Source organism: Salvia miltiorrhiza, chromosome 8, assembly GCF_028751815.1.
Source record: "Salvia miltiorrhiza cultivar Shanhuang (shh) chromosome 8, IMPLAD_Smil_shh, whole genome shotgun sequence".
In the NCBI taxonomy this organism is placed as follows: Eukaryota; Viridiplantae; Streptophyta; class Magnoliopsida; order Lamiales; family Lamiaceae; genus Salvia; species Salvia miltiorrhiza.
This window is the reverse complement of record NC_080394.1, coordinates 18,522-41,222: the sequence shown is the minus strand read 5'-3', so window position 1 is coordinate 41,222 and position 22,701 is coordinate 18,522. Positions and strand designations below refer to the sequence as shown.

At 39.8% G+C, this 22,701-nt stretch overlaps 1 protein-coding gene across 1 annotated transcript; it reads right to left on the bottom strand.

The window, feature by feature from the left end:
* Positions 1-11,643: 11,643 nt before the first annotated feature.
* LOC130996980 (uncharacterized) lies at positions 11,644-13,676 on the bottom strand. Its single transcript, XM_057922261.1, has 2 exons — positions 11,798-13,676; positions 11,644-11,696 (listed from the first exon to the last, which is right to left on the bottom strand). The coding sequence occupies exons 1-2, from the start codon at positions 13,674-13,676 to the stop codon at positions 11,644-11,646; spliced, it is 1,932 nt and encodes a 643-aa protein (XP_057778244.1).
* Positions 13,677-22,701: the final 9,025 nt, after the last annotated feature.

Genomic DNA, 22,701 nt, shown 5'->3' with positions numbered 1-22,701 from the left:
ACATAGTAGAAAAATTGTATATACAGGACATAGAAGATTTCTACCCATACATCATCCGTATAGAAGGCAAAAGAAGGCTTTTGATGGTCGACAAGAGTTTGGCACAACCCCAGTACCGTTGACTGTCCATGAGGTACATGAAAAAGTCCAGAATATAAATTGTGAATGGGGAAAGAAGGACAAAAACAAATTAAATGATTATGTTGGAGAACCACATAGAAAAAGGAAGGCAAAAAGAAAATCAACGGCACCAAAAGAATCACAAAAAGATGAAAGAAAAACATGTTGGAAAAAGAAGTCGATATTCTTCGATCTTCCGTATTGGGAACGTCTACATGTACGCCATGTTCTTGATGTGATGCATATTGAGAAAAATGTGTGTGAGAGTGTAATTGGCACATTACTTAACATTTCAGGGAAGACAAAGGATGGAAAAGCAGCGAGATTAGATCTCATCAAAATGGGGGTACGAACTGAGTTAGCACCCAAGGAGGTTTGTTGGGAACCTTGTGGAATATCCTAACCCTTGTTTTGATGATACCAAAATTCATAGGACTTAAATGTAATAGACTACAATCGTTTTTGAACTCAAGTGTTAGAGTTCGTTTCTAGTTTAGTTACGGTGTCGAAGACTGAAGACTGAAGACTGCAGATACCAACTGAAGTATCAGTTGAAGAATCAGTTGAAGACTGATTATTTAATGCGCGCAATGGACTGATACTACAGTCAAGTATCAGTTGAACATTCCTTCTAGGGCTGATCTTCCAACGTTCAGAGAAAGCCACGTACGCATAAGTACAGCCGCATTAAATGCAGAGATCTCAGTATATCTTATCTCTGCAGAGGTCATTCCTATCTGGTGGTTACTTTTCAGAGATGTCACATCTCCTGTCCATCAAAGAGAGCCGTTTCCACACAGACAAGGAACCTCAAAGATTGAAGCCTCAGCCCAAATTCGAATTGCTCTCCAACGGAAGAAATCTTGAGGACGATTTACGCCAACGGATCTATTCAAGAGTTCTCCTACAAATAGCGCTCGAGGATCACTTCAACCTTCACCGATTCAACGACATAAGCTGAAGCTCTGCCAAAATTGCTACTTAGCCTAAAGCCTAACCGCCCCAAAGCTTGAATCGAAGAAGAGAATTCCAAAGTCAAAATCAGTCACTGCTGATTACATACATTCTCTTAGACCCTAGGCATATATCTGTTTACCCAGAAGTCAAAGGTCAAACTTGCTTCAAAGAACTTGTTCTTTGTAAGTATAGTTGGCACTCGTTCAAACCTCTCCCCCATAAGAGTGTTTGAGTGGTTCGGAGTTCAGGAAGGTACTCTGAACTCTGAGTGAAAAGTCTGAGCACGAGGTGTGCTTAGCAGGGAAATCCTACGCGAGGTGTGTGGGTGCCGAAGAAGGGTTTTCTTCAGTTTACGGTTGTGTGCACCAGGCAAGCACACGAGTACGGTTTGCAGTGCACCAGTGAAGCATTTGCGGAGTGGATTGTTGGTCTGATCAACGAACCGTGGATGTAGGAAAGGGTTTTTCCGAACCACGTAAAAGTCTCTGTGTTGTTTACAGCTTTCAGTTTTACGTTCTTACTTGTGCTATTTCTATTGATAAAACTGAACACTGATTAACAGCAAAGAGAAACCTTAAACCAACAACTTGCTCCACTAAGGGTATTTCGAAACTAAGTTTAATTTCCGCTGCTTATGATATAAGTCTAACTGATCTATCCTCAGATAGTCAGGTAGAGTGATATCATCTCTATCTTTGCAAACACGACTGAAGCCTTAACTTGGATCGGTTAAGTTTCAGCAACTTAACTGATAACTCTTTACTGAAGAGCTTTCAGTATCAGTCATCAACCCTGTTGGTCAAAACTGATTTCGGTAAAACAGGAGTCTTGTTTGCATGCAAAGTTTCGTTTTTATCTCTGACTGAGATCCCTCTGATTGAGGTCGGTAGATTGATGTAAAAATAGCCTATAGGTGTATTTCCCCCCCCCTCCCATACACCTATTCGAGACCCCCCGGACCTAACAATTAGTATCAGAGCAGGTTGTTCGCAAGAACTATCTGCATCTGACTAGGTTCTATTTGAACTAGATCCTATTGGGGGAATCGTTGTTTTGATCCTATTCTTCTCAAACTTCTTCTTGAGACTGCTTGTTCTGAGTTCGTTTCCTGTTTCCTGTGTGCTTCTTCCTACTTTCTCTAACAATGTACAGGAACAAGAAAGATTCCTCCAGCGATTATGTTCATACATATTTTCGAGGAATCATCGGACTTGAGATGGGATCATTGGATTCTGATGAAGAAGAAAGGTTCATCTTTCTAGAAAAAAACCAGAGTCCAACCCACTCACAATCAGAAGCAACGAGCAAATATGATCAATCACGACTAGAGTATCAACACCTAAGAACGAGATTTGAAAATCTTCTTAGGGAGCACAAACAGATCATCAAAGAGAATGATCTAGTGCAAGATGCTCGAAGGATCGTCATGCGCTACTTCATTACAGATGAAGACGAAGTAGATAAAAGAGATGTTCAGAAGCGCAGACTGATCAACAGACTGAAACTTCTTCAGTCTCAGAAACAAGAACTTCTACAACGTCTCAAGGAAACAGAGACAGAATTCAAATTGGCGTAAGAAGTTTTTGAAGGAGTGATTCGTGAGGAATCATTTCAGCACAGAAGAAAGATGGAACGTGAAAGGAGCGTGCAGCAACAGCCAACGGACTTGAAATCAAAGGAGAATCAGTCATAAAACTCAGGAGGGGAACTTACACTTCTAGCAACGATGTAACTAGTGATAATCACTGTGTAAGTTTCTCTCAACAATCTCACTTGTATCTATGACTGCTTTTCGTTACTCCTCTTCGGCTGTTTTGTGCTTAGTCTGACGTGTCTCTATCTTTACTCTCTTTATTTTATGTATTAGACACGTGCACACTGATTTTAAAACGGTTGTCACACGATCACACGATCCCGCCCTTTTTACTAACAAGCAGAGTGATCCACGTGTCACGACTTCATTTGCACGGATTTCAAACGTTTATTGAAACCGCCTTATGCACGATCTCTCACACTTCTTCAAATACGTTTCATCTTCGACTAAAGATTTACTCAATCTCAGAGAAATCTTTGTGTGCAAAATTCCTAGAGAGTACCTTTTTCTGCAAGACTAACAGTAAGAATCCACAGTTTTATCTCTGTGGGAATCAGCTTTCGGACTTTTGCAGAAAACTTCTTTAAGATCCAAATGGGAAAATCAGCATCACAACAAGTTGTTTGTTATGAATCTGTTGTCACATTGGAGTCACTCCAACAGTTTGCTGATTTCAACAAGATCAATGAGATCTTAGAACGACATGGATGGATGAAGTTCGTCCAATGTTCGCCTGAGTGTCTTCTCGATGAGTCGATTATCCGAGAATTCTACGACAACATCAAAACAGATAAATCGACTGGTGAACTTAAAACAGAGATTTCTATTTTCACGAATGAAGGTTTCTCAGAATCAACAAAGATGTCCATCAACATATCTCGAGCGACAAGGGAAATGTTCAACCTCCCGACTGATGGACCAGCCCCATTCTTCACCGATGATGAAGCCACAGAGCATATGAGAGAGACGCTGATGATCAATGCATCTACCGACCGCGTCATCACCAATGTTCTGAGTATCTCAAGAATTCATCCTCATCTTAAACCCATTGCCAAAATGATCAAGAAATGCTGGCTTGGCACTCTTGGATCCCCAGGTCATCTTTCTAGACCACACAAATTAGTGTTGATCGCCCTGATGCAGAAAGGCCCATTCAACTGGGAGAAGGCCTACATTCAGATTCTCGCTGAAGAGAAGAAGGAATCCCACTCCACCAAGCATCTGCGTCAAGGAACCAGAGTCTCTGCACTCATTCTACATAGTGCCAATGAGACACCATGTTTCTGGAAGAACACTACTCAAATGTCTTCCACTTTCCATCTGTTTGAAAAATAGAAAAGCTCACTCAGAAGGAATGTCAGTATCACGACTGAAATTCCTTCCCTCACTTCTGAGCCACGATACAAGACCCGAAGCTCAACCAAAAGAAAGTTCGACAGCTTGTCGTCTCCAGTCAAGATCTCACTTGACACTCCTCCGAAATCTCGTAATGAGGAAAATGAAGAAGATGCACCAAAATCTTCTGATGAAGTTCTAATGCCAAGACCTGAAACTCCTCAACATCAGGCACCTACTGTTCCTCCATCAGATGAAGGAAATCAACCAACAGAGGAGACACAAGCAACCAATGACAGAGAAAGTGATTCTGAAGAACTACCCCTCAGAGGTTTCTTTCACTACTGTCTTGAAGGGTTCAACAAGAAGGCAAAGTTTGATGAATCTATTGACGTCAATGCCGCATCCTCATCCTCAGCCTTTGTTAAACAAACTACCATTCTCAAAGACTTCGTGACACAATTATCAGAACACTGTGTCACAACCCTCTTTCCCGCTGACTTAGCTTCATTAAACCCTGAAGAGTTCCAGGCTCTAGTCAGTTACTTCTTCTTCATCTTCGTCAAAACCCTACCCAAGTCTCAATACAAGGAGATTGATGAAGTTCTCACTAAAGGAGAGATGGAAACATTGGAAAACAACATCTTTGAGAAATTTAGAGTCACAAATGTTTGGGATGGTATCCACGACTGGACTCCCAACTTCAGACTATACCTCACTTCCAGAGGACTTCTCAAAGAAGATGATACTGAGGACATCGACGTCCATCATGAATCTCCACCGCATTAGAATGCCCCAACCGATGCAAAAGAAGAAGGAACGCCAGCTGAAGAGCAAGGACCTGCAAGAACTACCACTGATGAAAGGTTTCAGATGCTGGACGAGAGACTGCTCATTGGTGCGTCGTTTTACACCAAAAATATCCGGCAGTCAGCCGGTATGCCCACACTGCGCAGACAGCAGTAAGCAAAATCGTCTCCCAAGGGACTGGCGAGAATTTCTCTAATTAAAGTCTGCAAAGTAACCACGAAATTTTGAGAAGAAAATATAGAAAATACTAAACTTAAAATTAAATAAATAAAATCCGAATAAACCAATTTTTCCAATTAACTAAAAGATGAATAAAAATTCCAACAATTAATAAAAGAATTCCAGCAATCAATTAAGTCCACCCTAGCTCAATTATTCCGATCATCGATGCAAAAATAACTTTAAATTATGCAAACAAATCAGTTATAACCACCGAAGACGCTTCTGACGTGATCTTATTTCTCCTTAATTATTCGATAATCAGGAAGACGCTTCACTAATTACTACCCTAATCGACTGACAACCGTAAGAGACGCTCTATAGGTTTAATGAGCCGACAACATTAATATTTAGAGAAACCTGATTCAAACCCAATAAACTCTGACGCAGGATTATTGGATTAAGACTGCTTTTCCCTTGACCCTGATGTGTCAATTTACCACTAATCAAACCTAAACCACAATTACGGATGGCCGGTTCAATTGGCTATATAATTAATTCTAACCCAATAAATATTTGCAACTATCTAATGGATTAAAACAATTAATATCATTAAACATGAAGAATCGCAGATGCAAGCATAAAAATAAAGTATAAGAATAATTAGATCTCACAGAATAATTTCGCTAGTGCTTCCCTAATCGATGCCGGAATAAAGAAATTTAGCTAGAAAACATAATTAAATAACACAAGAAATAAATAAATAAATTGCAAGGGATGAAAGAAATAAAACTTGATGGGAAGAACTCCAAAATTGCATCCACAATCTGCCTTCAAAGTTGCCGCTGCTATGGTGTATTGTGATATGTCCCTTCTAAAACTTAACTAATACTAATATATATATAAGTTAAAAAAAAGTCTAAACCTAATTCTAGTCAAATTAAAGTGGCGTGAAAACCTTGGACAAATAAAGTCCACTAAAAACAAACTAATCTAATTTAATCTAACTTAAATGGCGCATGGGCCCAAACTAACAAACTAAAGAAACTAAAGGTGGCGTATGAAAGCCACAAAATAAATCAAAGTGCATCCCACTTCAATAATTCCAATCAGTTCGAATTTCAGCTTGTATTCTTCACAGCTCCGAGCTTCAAAATTCTTCTCAAAATCATGTCTTTTCTTCAACACCTATTAAATACCATCAAAATACATATAAGATCATAATCATATCCTAAAGATGATATTTAATATAAATTAAACACAGAAAACATAGAAAAATCCCTCAAATAAATGCGTATAAATACGCCCAATCAAATCCCCCCACACTTAAACAAAGCTCGCCCTCGAGCACCAAAAAGAACAAAACGACAGGGAAGGAACAAAAGAAGACTCAAAACAGCAAAAACAAAGCTTTGGCAACAATATGATAGATAATACTCAAAGTCTTGATCAAGATACAATCATTCACAAACCACTAACTATGCTCTTGCTCAGAAAATTATGCCATGTTCTTCATTCAAGTCAAAATTGTGCAAATTCAATCCTGCCTCACCAAGTTCACTCAATTTCTCTCAAAAGACAAATATGGACAAAATAGATTCACACAATTCACAACTTTATGCCTTCAAACACAGCTTGCCCTTATGTCACTATCTCCACCAAAATAGGGAACCAATGCACAAATCAAAAGGTCTTGCAATTTTGGTTGTAATGGGGCTTGGGTACGCATAGGTGGGATAAACAAGGAAAAGGGATCAAAAAGGCTCAATATATGACTGAAAACATGCAACACACCAGACCTTCCATCAATAAAACTCTAGAGTAACTCCTCAACATATCCACAATCCTCAAAACGTATGCATTTTATTATAGAACTCTATTTTTTTCTTTTTTCTTTTTTCTCTTTTTTTTTTGTTTTTTTTTTTTGTTTTTTTTTTTTTTTTAAGTTTTTAAAACAGCATATATATCCCATAGAATCAATGAACTATCTCTCAACACACTAAAATTATAGGAGTACTCATATTCTCATCTCGTCATAATCTAGTGCATTCACATGTTTTCAAGGGACAAAAGCAGGCTAAAATAGGCTAAGGCTCAATATATGTGACTTTTAATCAAACAAAACAGGAGCAAATTAGGCACAAACGGGCTCATTAAGGGAATAGTGAAGTTTCGGATAATATGTTCAGGCCAAAATAATGGTTATTCCAAAATGCCTTAATCATTTTCATGCATTAAATTCTCAAACTCAGTCTTGACTATGGCAACAGGGCAAACCAGAAATTCAGCATAGAAGTTCGAATCAATCACTCATCAAAGAAACAATTAGAGCTAGTCATGTGTGCTCATTAGGGCTCAATCCTCACAATTTAGTAGGCTTCAAGTAATTTTGATCAAATTTTGCACGTTTTTCTCATACAAGAACACCTACAAACATATGCATAATTCCATCACAAGAGCAACAGCCTATCATACCAAATCCAATATCCTAATTTCAACTCTTCACATCATCCATCATAACATTGCCAAAGAACTCGAAACTGACTCGAAGACCAAACCAACAGACCAACAGAACAAAAAGGCAAAAACAAACAAAACAAAGAACAAAGACACCCCCCCACACTTGGACAAAACAATGTCCTCATTGTGTGAGAGTATGACAGACCAAAATAGAAACAACAGCAGACAACTAAAAGAAATCAAAAGCTTCAAAAACGAAAAGCAAAAAGAAAGAAACTTCCCTGAACTGGAATCATGTAGGTGGATGAGGGGCTGAAGCTTCCGACGATAAGGAATGGTGGTTGGGCGGTTCGCTGGTGGTCGGGGCAGGGGTGGACGGACGGAGCAGCGGCGGAATGGAGGGGGTGGCGTTGGGGGAAACCAAATTGAGGGAATTTTGACTTTAGTCAAAAACCCTAGTTCTAGAATTTGCACCTTGGCCCCCAACTTTTCAGAAACTGGAGGGCAACCCCCAAACCTGCGAAATTGACCAAAACACACCCCAGGTTTTTTTTTTTTTTATAGAGAGAGAAAAAAAAAATGAAAATAAACAAAACAACATTTTTCTTTTTTTTTTTCTTATTATTTTTTTTTATATATATATATATTTTATATATATATATATATATATTTTTTAAATTTTTTTTTTTAAAGAGAAAAAACGAAAATAAACAAAACAAGGGCAAGAAAAATCGGGTTGCCTCCCGATGAGTGCCTTTATTTAACGTCCTTGGCTGGACAGAAAAGAAGTTCAAAATCCTTAGACAATGGTTGGAGACGTCAGGCTGAGCGCATTGAACGACTCCATCTCGACTCCAGCATAGTATGGCTTGAGTAATTGTCCATTAACCTTAAAACACTTTCGTGTTTCGAGGCTTTGGATTTCCACAGCTCCATGAGGACTCACACTAACAACTTCAAACGGGCCCAACCAACGAGATTTCAATTTTCCTGGCATAATCCTTAAGCGTGCGTTAAACAAGAGAACCTTCTGCCCAACTTCAAAGGATTTCCTTCGAATGTATTTGTCATGTAGAAATTTAGTTCGTTCCTTGTAACGACTTGCATGATCATACGCCTCCAATCGAATCTCCTCTAATTCTTGCAGTTGAAATTTCCGCTCTTTGCCAACAACTTTCTCATCTAAACAAAATTCCTTCACGGCCCAAAAAGCTTTATGTTCCATCTCAACAGGTAGATGACATTGCTTTCCAAAAATCAGCCTGTACGGAGACATACCAATTGGTGACTTGAATGCAGTGCGGTATGCCCATACCGCATCGTCCAGTCTCAAACTCCAATCCTTTCGTCTCGGGTTGACTGTTTTCTCAAGGATGCTCTTGATTTCTCGATTAGAAACTTCAGCCTGACCGTTGGATTGTGGATGATATGCCGTGGCAACTCGATGATGGACTCCATATTTCTTGAAAAGTGCTTCCAAAGTGCGGTTGCAAAAATGAGTTCCTTGATCGCTAATGATGGCACGGGGCACTCCAAATCTGTTAAAAATATTAGCTTTAAGGAATCCTGCAACTACTTTAGAGTCATTAGTGCGGGTGGCCTTCACTTCCACCCACTTTGAAACATAATCAACAACCAAAAGAATGTAAGAATTCCCAAAAGAACTAGGAAACGGCCCCATAAAATCCATTCCCCAAACGTCAAAGATTTCACAAACCAAAATAGGGACTTGAGGCATTTCATTGCGAGAAGAGATATTACCTGTTCTTTGGCACTTGTCACAATTTTTGCAGAAATTGTAAGAATCCTTAAAAATACTTTCCCAATAAAAACCACAATCAAGAATCTTACGTGCTGTTCGTTTGGGACCAAAGTGACCTCCACAAGCATGAGCATGGCAAAAGTTCAAAATGGAATGAATCTCCTCATCAGGGATGCAACGTCGTATCACTTGATCCGCACAGGTCTTCCACAAATAAGGATCATCCCATATGAAGTATTTTGCTTGGCTCCTCAACTTATTCTTACGGGCTGTCTCTATTCCCTTAGGAAAAACTCCAGCAGTTAGAAAATTAACCAAATCAGCATACCAAGGAATGTTACCGTCGATGTGCAGCAGCTGTTCGTCTGGAAAGTCGTCTGGTATGGGCATACCGTCCGACACAGTCTGCAGTCTGCTCAAATGGTCAGCTACCAAGTTCTCGGCTCCCTTTTTATCTTTAATCTCCAAGTCAAATTCCTGCAAAAGAAGAATCCAACGGATCAAGCGAGGCTTAGATTCTTTTTTAGAGAGCAAATACTTAAGAGCTGCATGGTCAGAATAAACAACAACTTTAGAGCCAATCAAATAAGATCTAAATTTTTCACAAGCAAAAACGATGGCTAAAAGCTCATTCTCCGTGGTTGTGTAATTGCATTGAGCCGGGTTGAGAGTTTTGGAAGCATAGTAAATCACATGGCTCTCTTTCCCAACTTTCTGCCCTAGCACTGCTCCAACGGCGTAGTCGCTTGCATCGCACATGATTTCAAAAGGCTCTCCCCAAATTGGTGGCTGAATGATGGGGGCAGAAGTGAGTCTACTCTTCAACAAATCAAAGGCCTCCTTGCACTTGTCATCGAACACAAAAGACACATCTTGATGAAGCAACCTAGTGAGAGGTTGAGCAGTCTTTGCGAAGTCCTTGATAAAGCGCCTATAAAAACCTGCATGGCCTAAGAAAGCACGAATCTCTTTCACATTAGAAGGATAAGGTAACTTAACAATCAAATTAATTTTTGCCTTATCAACTTCTACTCCTCTTGCAGAAATCACATGCCCAAGAACAATCCCCTCTCTCACCATGAAATGACATTTCTCAAAGTTCAACACCAAATTAGTGTCGACACATCTCTGCAAAACTTGCTCAAGATTAGTCAAGCAATGGTCAAAAGAGTCTCCATGCACAGTAAAATCATCCATGAAAATTTCTATACAACTCTCAATCATGTCAGAAAATAGGCTCATCATACAACGCTGAAAAGTACCAGGAGCGTTACATAATCCAAACGGCATACGACGCCATGCAAAAGTACCAAAAGGACAAGTAAAAGTGGTTTTCTCTTGATCTTCCTGAGCTACAAAAATTTGAAAATATCCAGAGTAGCCATCAAGAAAACAAAAGAATTCCTTACCAGCCAATCGCTCAAGCATCTCATCAATGAAAGGTAATGGAAAATGATCTTTCCTAGTAGCATTATTCAATTTCCTAAAATCAATGCACATACGCCAACCAGTTTGCAACCTCATGGGAATCAACTCATTCTTCTCATTCTTAACCAATTGAAAACCAGACTTCTTTGGAACCACATGAACAGGACTGACCCATGTACTATCAGAAATCGGATAAATAATCCCTAAATCAAGCAATTTAAGAATTTCTTTAAGCACAACTTCTTTCATGACAGGGTTCAATTTTCTTTGAGGATCCCTAGACGGCTTACTATTAGGCTCAAGTAAGATTCTATGCATGCAAGTAGAGGGACTAATACCTTTGATATCGGCTATAGTCCATCCAATGGCAGATTTATGCATCTTAAGAAGACTTACCAACCTTACCTCTTGTTCTGTACTGAGTTCATTGCTGATGATCACTGGCAGCGTGTCATCCTCTCCTAAAAATACATATTTCAGATGCTGGGGCAGTACCTTCAAGTCTAGCTTCGGTGGCTTCACAACAGAGGGCAAAATTGGTTCTGTGCTGGTCGGTATGGGCATCCTGCTCGACAAGTGCCGAACTGGAATTTCCTCCGTTGAGTACAGCTGCATGATAATCTCTCTAATGGCTTCATTCTCCTCAGTTTTGGAGTTCTCTTCAGTTAGGGAACTGAAAATAACATGCTCAAGCTCATCCTCCCTGAAATTCTCAATAAATTCCTCAACCAAATGGTCAATAACATCAATCATGAACACAGATTCAGGATCCTCAACATGCTTCATAGCCTCAAAAATATTAAATGTGACAACATCTCCATCAAATTCAAGGCTAAGCATTCCACTATCCACATCAATTTTTGCCTTAGCAGTTTTCATGAATGGTCTCCCTAAAAGAATCAAGGATTGCTTAGCAGAATCATCCATATCAACAATATAAAAATCCACAGGAAAAATCAAATCATTGACCTTGACAAGGACATCCTCAACAACACCTTCGGGATATGCAGCAGACCTATCAGCTAACTGAATGATTACACGAGTGTCTTTCAAAGGTCCTAATTGCAAATCCTTATACACAGAATAAGGCATGACATTTATGGATGCTCCTAAATCTAGCATGGCTCTCTCAACAGTCTTATTACCTATAATGCATGGAATGGTGAACATACCAGGATCTCGACACTTTTGAGGTAATTTTCTTTGAAGAACAGCAGAAACATTCTCACTCACTCGAATTCTCGCATCATTCCCAAACTTCATTTTCTTAGAGCATAACTCTTTTAAAAACTTTGCGTACCTGGGAACTTGCTTAATTGCATCAAGCAAGGGTAAGTTTATTTCTACCTTCTTGAAGATTTCTAGAATATCCTTCTCTTCTTCAATTCTCTTGTTCTGAGCCAACCTAGAAGGAAAAGGTGGTGCAATCAGTGATTGAGGAATTGAAACCTTAGGTTTTCCACTTACCTTAGAAGAGATAGGCTCGGTGGATTCTGGTGACTTCTCACTAATTGCATCGTCCTTGGCTTCATCGGGCTTTTCTTTGTCCTGCTGCTTAGGCTGTGGCTCAGCTAGAATTCTCCCACTTCTTGTAGTTACAGCACTTGCATTTTCCTTGGGATTCATCTCCGTGACAGAAGGAAGTCGACCTTGATTCGCCTGCAGCTTGTTCACCTGAGTGGCTAACTGCGTGATTTGTGTGCCCATATTACTCAACGCTGCCTGAGTTTCATGCTGGAATGCCTGCTGACTTTGCACCAAATTCTTCACAATTTCACTGCTCTGGGCGAGGCTCTTCATGATATCGTTCATATTGGGTGCAGAACTCGGTGCAGGACGTGCGGTATGGGCATACTGTCCAGCCTGCGGCGGATTCGGCGCGTACATCCCTGGTTCCTGCTGTTTCCACCTAAAATTTGGGTGATTTCTCCACCCTGGATTGTAGGTGTTGGAAAAAGGGTCGTTTCGCCTTTGCCTTTGTGCGTTCATCTCTTGCTCATCAGCGGATCCCATGCACGCTTGCTCAGTATTATTATCCTGCAGAGATGGACATGCATCAGTAGGATGATTATTTTCAAAGCAAATTCCACATTGAACGTGTTGAGTTTTAGAGACAGCAAGTCCTCTAACTAAAGAGGTGAGAGCATCAATTCTCTCGTTCATGTTGGAATTTTCTACTTTCTGCACTGGCCTATAACGATCATCATCCTCATCCTCATATTGTTGGCCATTTGAAACCATGTCAACGATGAGTTGCTTTGCTTCGTCCAAAGTTTTATTGGTCAAGCTTCCACCACAAGCAGCGTCAACAATTTTCCTATCAAAAGAAGACATACCACGATAAAAATAGTTAGTAAGCAATTGGTAGTCAGAAAATCCATGATCAGGACACTTGCGACACAGCTGTTGGAATCTCTCCCAATAATCGGCTAAACTCTCCGCCTTCTTCTGTTTAATGCTGCTAATGGCCATTCTCAAATTTGCAGCTCTGGACTCAGGAAAGAATTTTCGCAAGAATTGTTCTTCTAAATCTCCCCAAGTTCTAATCGAACCAGGAGGAAGATCAAAAAGCCAATCTCTCGCTCTACCCTGCAAAGTATGAGAAAAAGTCAATAGCCTCAAATTATTTTCAGTAAAACCATGAGGGCGTAGAGTTGAGCAAACTAGATCAAATTCAGCCAGATGCTTGTGTGCACTCTCTCCAGGTAAATCACCGAATTTGGGTAGCACTTGAATGAAACCAGGCCGTATTTCAGCGTTGCCATTAATGGCAGGAAGGACAATGCACAAAGGGCGATTGCTTCTATGACGGCCTAACTCTCTGATCAGTTGAGGTGGTTCCTGTCGAGGATCAACGATCTCTCTATCGTTCTCCTCATCCCTATTATTACGGTCACCCATTGGATCTTCAATTTCTTCTTGATCCTCAATACTCGGTGGAGCAGAATTGGATCTCTTTTTCCACTCCTTAGCTTGCTTCTTCAACTTTCGTGCGGTCTTCTCGATTTCTGGATCAAAAACTAATACGCCTGTACGAGAAGAACGGGGCATAAACTAAAAATAAAATAACTAAAAATAAAAGACAGACTGAAATCAGTAAAATCCTGCTTAAAACCAATCCCCGGCAACGGCGCCAAAATTTGGTGCGTTGTTTTACACCAAAAATATCCGGCGGTCAGCCGGTATGCCCACACTGCGCAGACAGCAGTAAGCAAAATCGTCTCCCAAGGGACTGGCGAGAATTTCTCTAATTAAAGTCTGCAAAGTAACCACGAAATTTTGAGAAGAAAATATAGAAAATACTAAACTTAAAATTAAATAAATAAAATCCGAATAAACCAATTTTTCCAATTAACTAAAAGATGAATAAAAATTCCAACAATTAATAAAAGAATTCCAGCAATCAATTAAGTCCACCCTAGCTCAATTATTCCGATCATCGATGCAAAAATAACTTTAAATTATGCAAACAAATCAGTTATAACCACCGAAGACGCTTCTGACGTGATCTTATTTCTCCTTAATTATTCGATAATCAGGAAGACGCTTCACTAATTACTACCCTAATCGACTGACAACCGTAAGAGACGCTCTATAGGTTTAATGAGCCGACAACATTAATATTTAGAGAAACCTGATTCAAACCCAATAAACTCTGACGCAGGATTATTGGATTAAGACTGCTTTTCCCTTGACCCTGATGTGTCAATTTACCACTAATCAAACCTAAACCACAATTACGGATGGCCGGTTCAATTGGCTATATAATTAATTCTAACCCAATAAATATTTGCAACTATCTAATGGATTAAAACAATTAATATCATTAAACATGAAGAATCGCAGATGCAAGCATAAAAATAAAGTATAAGAATAATTAGATCTCACAGAATAATTTCGCTAGTGCTTCCCTAATCGATGCCGGAATAAAGAAATTTAGCTAGAAAACATAATTAAATAACACAAGAAATAAATAAATAAATTGCAAGGGATGAAAGAAATAAAACTTGATGGGAAGAACTCCAAAATTGCATCCACAATCTGCCTTCAAAGTTGCCGCTGCTATGGTGTATTGTGATATGTCCCTTCTAAAACTTAACTAATACTAATATATATATAAGTTAAAAAAAAGTCTAAACCTAATTCTAGTCAAATTAAAGTGGCGTGAAAACCTTGGACAAATAAAGTCCACTAAAAACAAACTAATCTAATTTAATCTAACTTAAATGGCGCATGGGCCCAAACTAACAAACTAAAGAAACTAAAGGTGGCGTATGAAAGCCACAAAATAAATCAAAGTGCATCCCACTTCAATAATTCCAATCAGTTCGAATTTCAGCTTGTATTCTTCACAGCTCCGAGCTTCAAAATTCTTCTCAAAATCATGTCTTTTCTTCAACACCTATTAAATACCATCAAAATACATATAAGATCATAATCATATCCTAAAGATGATATTTAATATAAATTAAACACAGAAAACATAGAAAAATCCCTCAAATAAATGCGTATAAATACGCCCAATCACTCATTCAAGAAGAAACATCATATGAGCTGAGAGTCAAAATTGCAATTCTCGAATCAACAGTCACTCATCTTCAACAGCAACTGGTAACCCAGAACAAATTCAGCGAGACTCTTGAGTCTGATGACAAAGACAAACGAAAAGAGGACAGGAAAGGAAAATGAAAGCTGACTGAAGAACCAAAAGGAAGTCCTCCAAAGAAGCCAAGCAAACAACTCCGCATCAACTAAGGACTAAGGAAGATCAAGGAATGTCATCTAAATAGAAACTCATTATTTTGTATATGATGTTCTTAGATTGTCTTAGTTCGTTCTTCCTTGTTATGTTCTTCCGCACTTTTGTTTGAAACTTTGTCCTTTACTGAGTTTAAGCAGATTCATATTTATTCAGTCTTTGTTCCCTTTGCCTAATTTACTCTTGATGATTATGGATTATCTAATTTAGGGGGAACTCTGTTTAAACTTTTTCAGTACTTGACTGTTGTCCTAACTGGTTGGTATCGTATTGTTGGGAACTTGTTCGTATTCTCTATTACTTGGACTTGTAATGAAAATAGGGCCTATGAGTAATAATGATTTACTGGCGAGATTGCGTTCTACATTAGACTTTCAATTTCCAAAATCTCTTTTTGAGCATATCTTTTCAAATCATTGCATGCAATATTCGCCGCTTATTTTCGGCAAAAGATCATGACAAATATTCTATATCAGTTCATATCTCATTTTTCTAGGCACTTATCTGACGGACATTTATTACGGACGTCAAAATTCATTAAAACTGATTTGGCGCGCAGATTTCAAACCGCCCACGTCTTTTCGATTGCCCTAGGAAACTGTTCATCTCCCACGATCACACTTTCTCCATTACTGCCATTCCTCATTTCTCCATCAATTTTGCTCACTCTCTCTCTAACTTTCAAAATCCACAGCACTCTACTGTGAGATCTCTGCCTGCAAATTCTTCTCTACAGATTTCCGACTCGAGATGGTCAAGACAAACATGAAGAGGACTGACAACAAAAAGGAGACTCCAAGAGAGAAAGATGTCAGATACGAGCAGACGGTGCATAAGGAATCCTTTGAAAAGAAGCCGGAATATGCAAAGGTCTCAGAAATTCTACACCGGAACGGATGGATGAAGTTTATCACAAGTGAACCAAAGTACCTACTCGACGACGCTGTCAGAGAATTCTACGAGAATCTCAGATTCAACAACTCCGAAGAACTTATCTCAAAAGTCAGCATCATCAATGGGACAAACTGCATTGAAGAGACTCTCAACGTCTCCAAAATTGTCAGGGAATTGTTCAATCTCCCAAACGGTGGATCTTCCCTCTCCAAACAGACTAATAAAGACGCAAACCATACACTCAAGTCTGCTATGAAGAATGAATCTGAATCTACAGAGAGTCAAGTCACTCTATCCCATCTTCATCTGGAGTTTGCCACACTGGGCAAAATAATCCAGAAGTGCTGGATAGGTGCTACAGGGACTCCCGACAAAGCTTCTCAACCACAGAAGAATGTCATGGCAGCTCTTATGGAAAAGGAATGCTACAACTGGGAAGAAGCTTACCTAAAGCTTCTTTACAACGAAGCTCACAACACAAGGTCGGCGTCGATGGTTCGACAAGGGAACAGGGTCTCCCAGATCATTATCAAGGGAACAGAGAAACACAAATTTGTGCAATGGCCAAAGATGATTGCATTCACAGATAGCCTTTGTCTTTTCAAACAGGCAAGAAGGGATCCCAAACCTTCTTTGAAGACAAAGGTAATTGATATCTCTTCTCCTCCATCATCTGATTCTGAAGCCCCTGATTCACCCCCATCAAATCTTCGCACAAATGTGCCACGTCGTGTTCGTACCATCCTCCCCAAGAAACCATCAATACCAACTGAGATGCCTTGGAAACTTTCTCCAAAATCCAAAGGCAAAGCGGTTGTGGAAGCTATCCCAGAACCAGCCTCCACCTTTACTTTCAAAGGTACTCAGGAAGCTGTTGAGCTTCAGTCTAAAGCTCAACAATGTGCCACCAATCACCTCCGACGCATAATTGGTGATGTTGATACGTCCTTAGGAGTCTACCCGGACCTTCATAGACTCCTCACGTATACTCTACTGAAGACGGCGCCATGCCCAAGAATCAACAGTCTTCTCAGCCCTGAAGCTGAAGACTCGTTCGAGATGGAAGAAGCTTCCCTGATCAGCCTCTTTCAAATTGAAAGTGTTTGGGATGTAATTCATGACTTTGACAGTTTTGCCATGAATTACTTGTACTCCTCCAAACATTTCAGATGTCTCTTGTCACTCAACGACGATGCTAGGACATCAAAGGTGTTTGACGAGCCTCTCATCATAGAGGAAGTTACTGAGGCTCACAGCTCTTCAGCTGATGACACTGCACAACCGGCGAAAGCTGCTGCTGACCATGCCGCCGATGTACAACCAATGACTGATCCGACAATTCCTGCTGAAGCAGACCAGGCTAGCATCACTGTAGTTGATGCTCCTCTTTCTGTAGAAGAAGAGAGATCAGCAGACAATGCTGATCGTCCAATTTCTGAAGAACGAGTTAACGAAATCCTCAAGTCTCCTCCACCTTCATCAACACTCTTGTGCACTGATGAACCTATTCCACCTGAAGGCAGGGACATCAGTCAAGAGCAAGCAATTCCGCAGTCTTTTGAAGAAAGAACAGATCGCCCTACTTCAACCAGTCAAGCCGAGGCCTCCACATCCAAAACCAATGAAGAGCGTCAGCAAGAGCAGAATTCTCCTGCCGAATCAGATGTTCCAATAGAACACGTCGAGCTTCCTCGCGCAGAAAGACCTGTTCTGTTTGACTCGGATACAGAAACCGATGAGCGCCTCACCGTCTGGAAACATAATCGGCCGCACAGACATCTATTACGGATCTCTGATGGTGAAGAAAGACCAATGGATGTACTGCTGATCCAGCTTGCTGATCAACGACTTGAAATCGACTCACTCAAATACGAGCTCGAACTACAGCAAATCTATGGTAAAAAGTTCGTGAGGAAGCTTAAAGAAGTTGAGAAACAGGCAACCGAAGACATGGTCTATCATGCAAGCTTGATCAATGAGCTCCAACAGCGAATAGAGGCAGAAGAAACAGCTCTACTCAAATACAAGTATGAAATGCTTGATCCAGAGAAAGGTCTCCCCAAAATTCGGAAGGATCACGCGGAACTATACACACTCTTTCTCGAATCAGAGATTGAAAGGAAGACATAATACATTGGACTAACTGACAAGATCCGGGAAATGGAACTTGAGTTCCTACAGACGTTCATGCCACGAACCGAAGTCAAGGAACTAGTTGCAAAGACAGTACAGCCTATCCTGGAACGACTGTCACAGGTGGAAAGGCAACTCCAACGAACCAAAGAATCTCCTGACTCCGCTCTCCTTCAGAAGATGTTCAATGATCTTCAAGAGATGAAAAGCCGACTTCCTCCCGATGATGCCAAAAAGGGGGAAGAGGATATAATAGAGCGCATGCGAAGAGAAGCGGAAATGCTCCCCTCTGTTTTCAATAGGGTTGAAAACAGGGCTGAAGAAATCACTGCAAGGGTTGCTCCCACTTTCGCCTCAGTTGAAGCCAGCAGAAAGAGAAGCAGAAAAAGCTCCTCAAATGAATCAGAACTGAAGAAGAAGAAAACTGTTGACTTCATTTCAACTCTAAAGGAAGGTCAAAAGCTTGAACATTATCTCAAGAATGGATTGATTGTATCTCATCTGGAAAAGTTTGAGCGACCAGATAAATGGATACCGTCAGAGTTGAATGACTGGTGGGAGAAAATCAAGGAATGCTACACCAAATGGATGGTGTTTGCAAACATCCAAGGTGACAGGGAGCGCAAGAATGAAGCCTGGAAGTACTTTCTGATGCAATTGGAAGAACGAGATCTTGTTCGTCGAATGCTTGAAGCTTAGAAGGAATATGGAAAAGGCATTTCGGGTCCTCAAAATAAGTGTGTGACTCCACCAAGAATGAAGAATGGAGTCGACAGAGAAAGAATCAAGAAGGAGTTCAGAGCCGTTTGCAGGATTTGGAACTTTCATCCAGACTCCGATAATGCCAGAAAGGTATGGAGTGCAGTCTTAAACCTCTACAATCTGAAACAGTGAGATGTGTTTGGTTGTCCTCTGTTTTGTTCTTTTCTGTTATCACAGTGTAACCTCGACTGATGAATTACCAGTCTCTTTATTATTGAAAAGAACTTCTTATTGATCTCAACCTGAAGATAATGACTCTTTGTCCAGGCTCTAATTATGGTTTTTCTGTCTTCTTTCTGTTGTGATTTAGAACTGTTTTCGTTCCTGCTCTAAGTACAAGTTTTTAGGTTCTATTGTTAAGAGGGAACTGTTTTCACCCCATGTTTAGAATTTGTACTGTGAGTTCAGTCTTTTTGTTGTCTAGAACTGCTGTGTGGTTTTGGCATCATCAAAAAGGGGGAAATTGTTGGGAACCTTGTGGAATATCCTAACCCTTGTTTTGATGATACCAAAATTCATAGGACTTAAATGTAATAGACTAGAATCGTTTTTGAACTCAAGTGTTAGAGTTCGTTTCTAGTTTAGTTACGGTGTCGAAGACTGAAGACTGAAGACTGAAGAACGAAGACTGAAGACTGAAGACTGCAGATACCAACTGAAGTATCAGTTGAAGAATCAGTTGAAGACTGATTATTTAATGCGCGCAATGGACTGATGCTAAAGTCAAGTATCAGTTGAACATTCCTCCTAGGACTGATCTTCCAACGTTCAGAGGAAGCCAGGTACGCACAAGTACAGCCGCATTAAATGCAGAGATCTCAGAATATCTTATCTCTGCAGAGGTTATTCCTATCTGGTGGTTACTTTTCAGAGATGTCACATCTCATGTCCATCAAAGAGATCCGTTTCCACACAGACAAGGAACCTCGAAGATTGAAGCCTCAGCCCAAATTCGAATTGCTCTCCAACGGAAGAAATCTTGAGGACGATTTACGCCAACGGATCTATTCAAGAGTTCTCCTACAAATAGCGCTCGAGGATCACTTCAACCTTCACCGATTCAACGACATAAGCTGAAGCTCTGCCAAAATTGCTACTTAGCCTAAAGCCTAACCACCCCAAAGCTTGAATCGAAGAAGAGAATTCCAAAGCCAAAATCAGTCACTGCTGATTACATACATTCTCTTAGACCCTAGGCATATATCTGTTTACCCAGAAGCCAAAGGTCAAACTTGCTTCAAAGAACTTGTTCTTTGTATGTATAGTTGGCACTCGTTCAAACCTCCCCCCATAAGAGTGTTTGAGTGGTTCGGAGTTCAGGAAGGTACTCTGAACTCTGAGTGAAAAGTCTGAGCACGAGGTGTGCTTAGCAGGGAAATCCTACGCGAGGTGTGTGGGTGCTGAAGAAGGGTTTTCTTCAGTTTACGGTTGTGTGCACCAGGCAAGCACACGGGTACGGTTTGCAGTGCACTAGTGAAGCATGACTCAACCTAGAACACCTCTAGTTTGACTTGCAATAGAACAAGGACATTCTAGTGATGGTAAGTTGACCCAGTGTCATCTCTCAAGGAAAGTCTTAAAGGGCGTCTAGTAGTATCGTGGAAAAAGTAATAAAAGAAAGCAGTAAAGAGTTTGATTATTAATCTAGAACTGAAACTTAAAACTGAATTAAAACCAAATTGTAAAATTACTAGGCGAATTAAATTATTAACCCTAGGTAGAATCAAAACAACTTAAATAAAATCTAACTTAAGAAATTAAGTACTTGTAAATTAAAAATAAAACTAATGTAGGCATGAAACTAAAGTGCATAATTTAAATTGCATAATTAAAAAGAAAGCATAAACATGAACTAAAAACATAAACATGATTAAACGAAAATAAATTGAATTGAAATACGAAATACCGTAAATGTCTTGAACGTGTAATTGTGTCACGCAATCACAATCCAATAAATAACTAAAAACTTAACTTAATCGAAAACTAACTAAAAACAATGAATTTTCAATACTATGAAAAAGAAATATGAAAGCAATAAATTCTATTTTTCGGATGCCAAGAGATCTCAAAGATGGAGTCTCAAACTATAGCAAAAGATAGATGATTTTACAATAGAAATGAAACCCTATTTATAGACCTAGCTCTGATGAGAATAAGCATAGCTAGATACACATGCGGCAGCGCTGGCAAGAATAAACATAGTTGGAAAGTAATGGTGCTGGCAAGAATATGCGAAGCTGGAAAGAATAAACATAGCTCTGGAAAGTGAACTCTTATGATTATGCTTGGGAAAGGTAGTCAGCGTTGGCGAAATATGTGGAGCTGGAAAGTAGTCAGCGCTGGCAAGAATGGGCGGAGCTGAAAATGGTCAGCGCTGGCAAGAATGGGCGAAGCTGAAAATGGTCAGCGCTGGCAAGAATGGGCGAAGCTGAAAATGGTCAGCGCTGGCAAGAATGGGTGGAGCTGGATTCGGCAGCGCTGACTGCAGTAGCGCTGACTTTGACTGCAGTAGCGCTGACTTTGACTTTGGCACTTAGCTCTGCTACGGCAGCGCTGACTGCAGTAGCGCTGACTTTGACTGTAGTAGCGCTGACTTTGACTTTGGCACTTAGCTCTGCTATGTCGATGTCTGCTAAAAACACCATTTTTAGCCCAAAAATCTCCATAATTGCATTCTTCCATCTATAAACCTAAATCTCCTGCAAAGCATCAAACAAACCATAAAACGCACCAATTTCCAGAAGATTTAATTTAAAATATGCATATGCAAACCCCTAAAATTAGAACAATTAAGCATAAATCAACCCCCCCACACTTAGCCTTTTGCTTGTCCTCAAGCAAAATCCATATGAATCCTAGGAAGAGATTGATTTCAACAATACAAATTTTCATCCAAACGTTCACAAAGTCAATTCAAAATTTTATCAACAACACACATCTCTTGATCATGCAAGTAACTCAAAGTTTAAGACGCAACAAAAGAGTAATGCAAGTAATTCGATCAGACCCGATTCTCCTCTAGAAGTGAATTCCCTAATGTGATCACCTTTATAATCAATATCCCCATTTTTCACACTTTTTTTTTTTGTACTTAAGATTTTCAACAGTTGAGCCAAAATTCATGAAATAAAACCATTTGGATGTAATCCAAAGTCTTTTCACGTGGTTTCCCATGCTCATAGATTTAGTCTAGAGGAACAGAGACTCAGAGCTGTCACGTTTTCAGAACAGACCAGATGTTTCAGAGCTGGAATTTTCAGAGTTGGCAATTCGTCCAACATTTTTCACATTTCACAGATAAGATACAATCGTAGGTAATCACACTGACAATACTCCTTCTAGTATCTACCGGACAAATCACGTTTTACTAACTTACAATCATGTTGCAACAAAACTCATAATTCTTTGCATAATCAAGAGACGCATATTAAAAATAAAACAAGAATAACCACCATTCATTCACAAACCCTAAATGCACATCGAAAACCATCTTCTCTTCCACAAATTCATAAAAATTCGCATGAGACA

Excerpts from the sequence above, each read along its gene's own strand:
- LOC130996980 (XM_057922261.1), bottom strand. The coding sequence starts at position 13,676 with ATGCCCCGTTCTTCTCGTACAGGCGTATTAGTTTTTGATCCAGAAATC. Across the intron at positions 11,697-11,797 it reads TCAAAAGTGTCGAGATCCTG|GATTTGCAATTAGGACCTTT; the intron begins GTATGTTCACCA and ends TCTGTGTATAAG.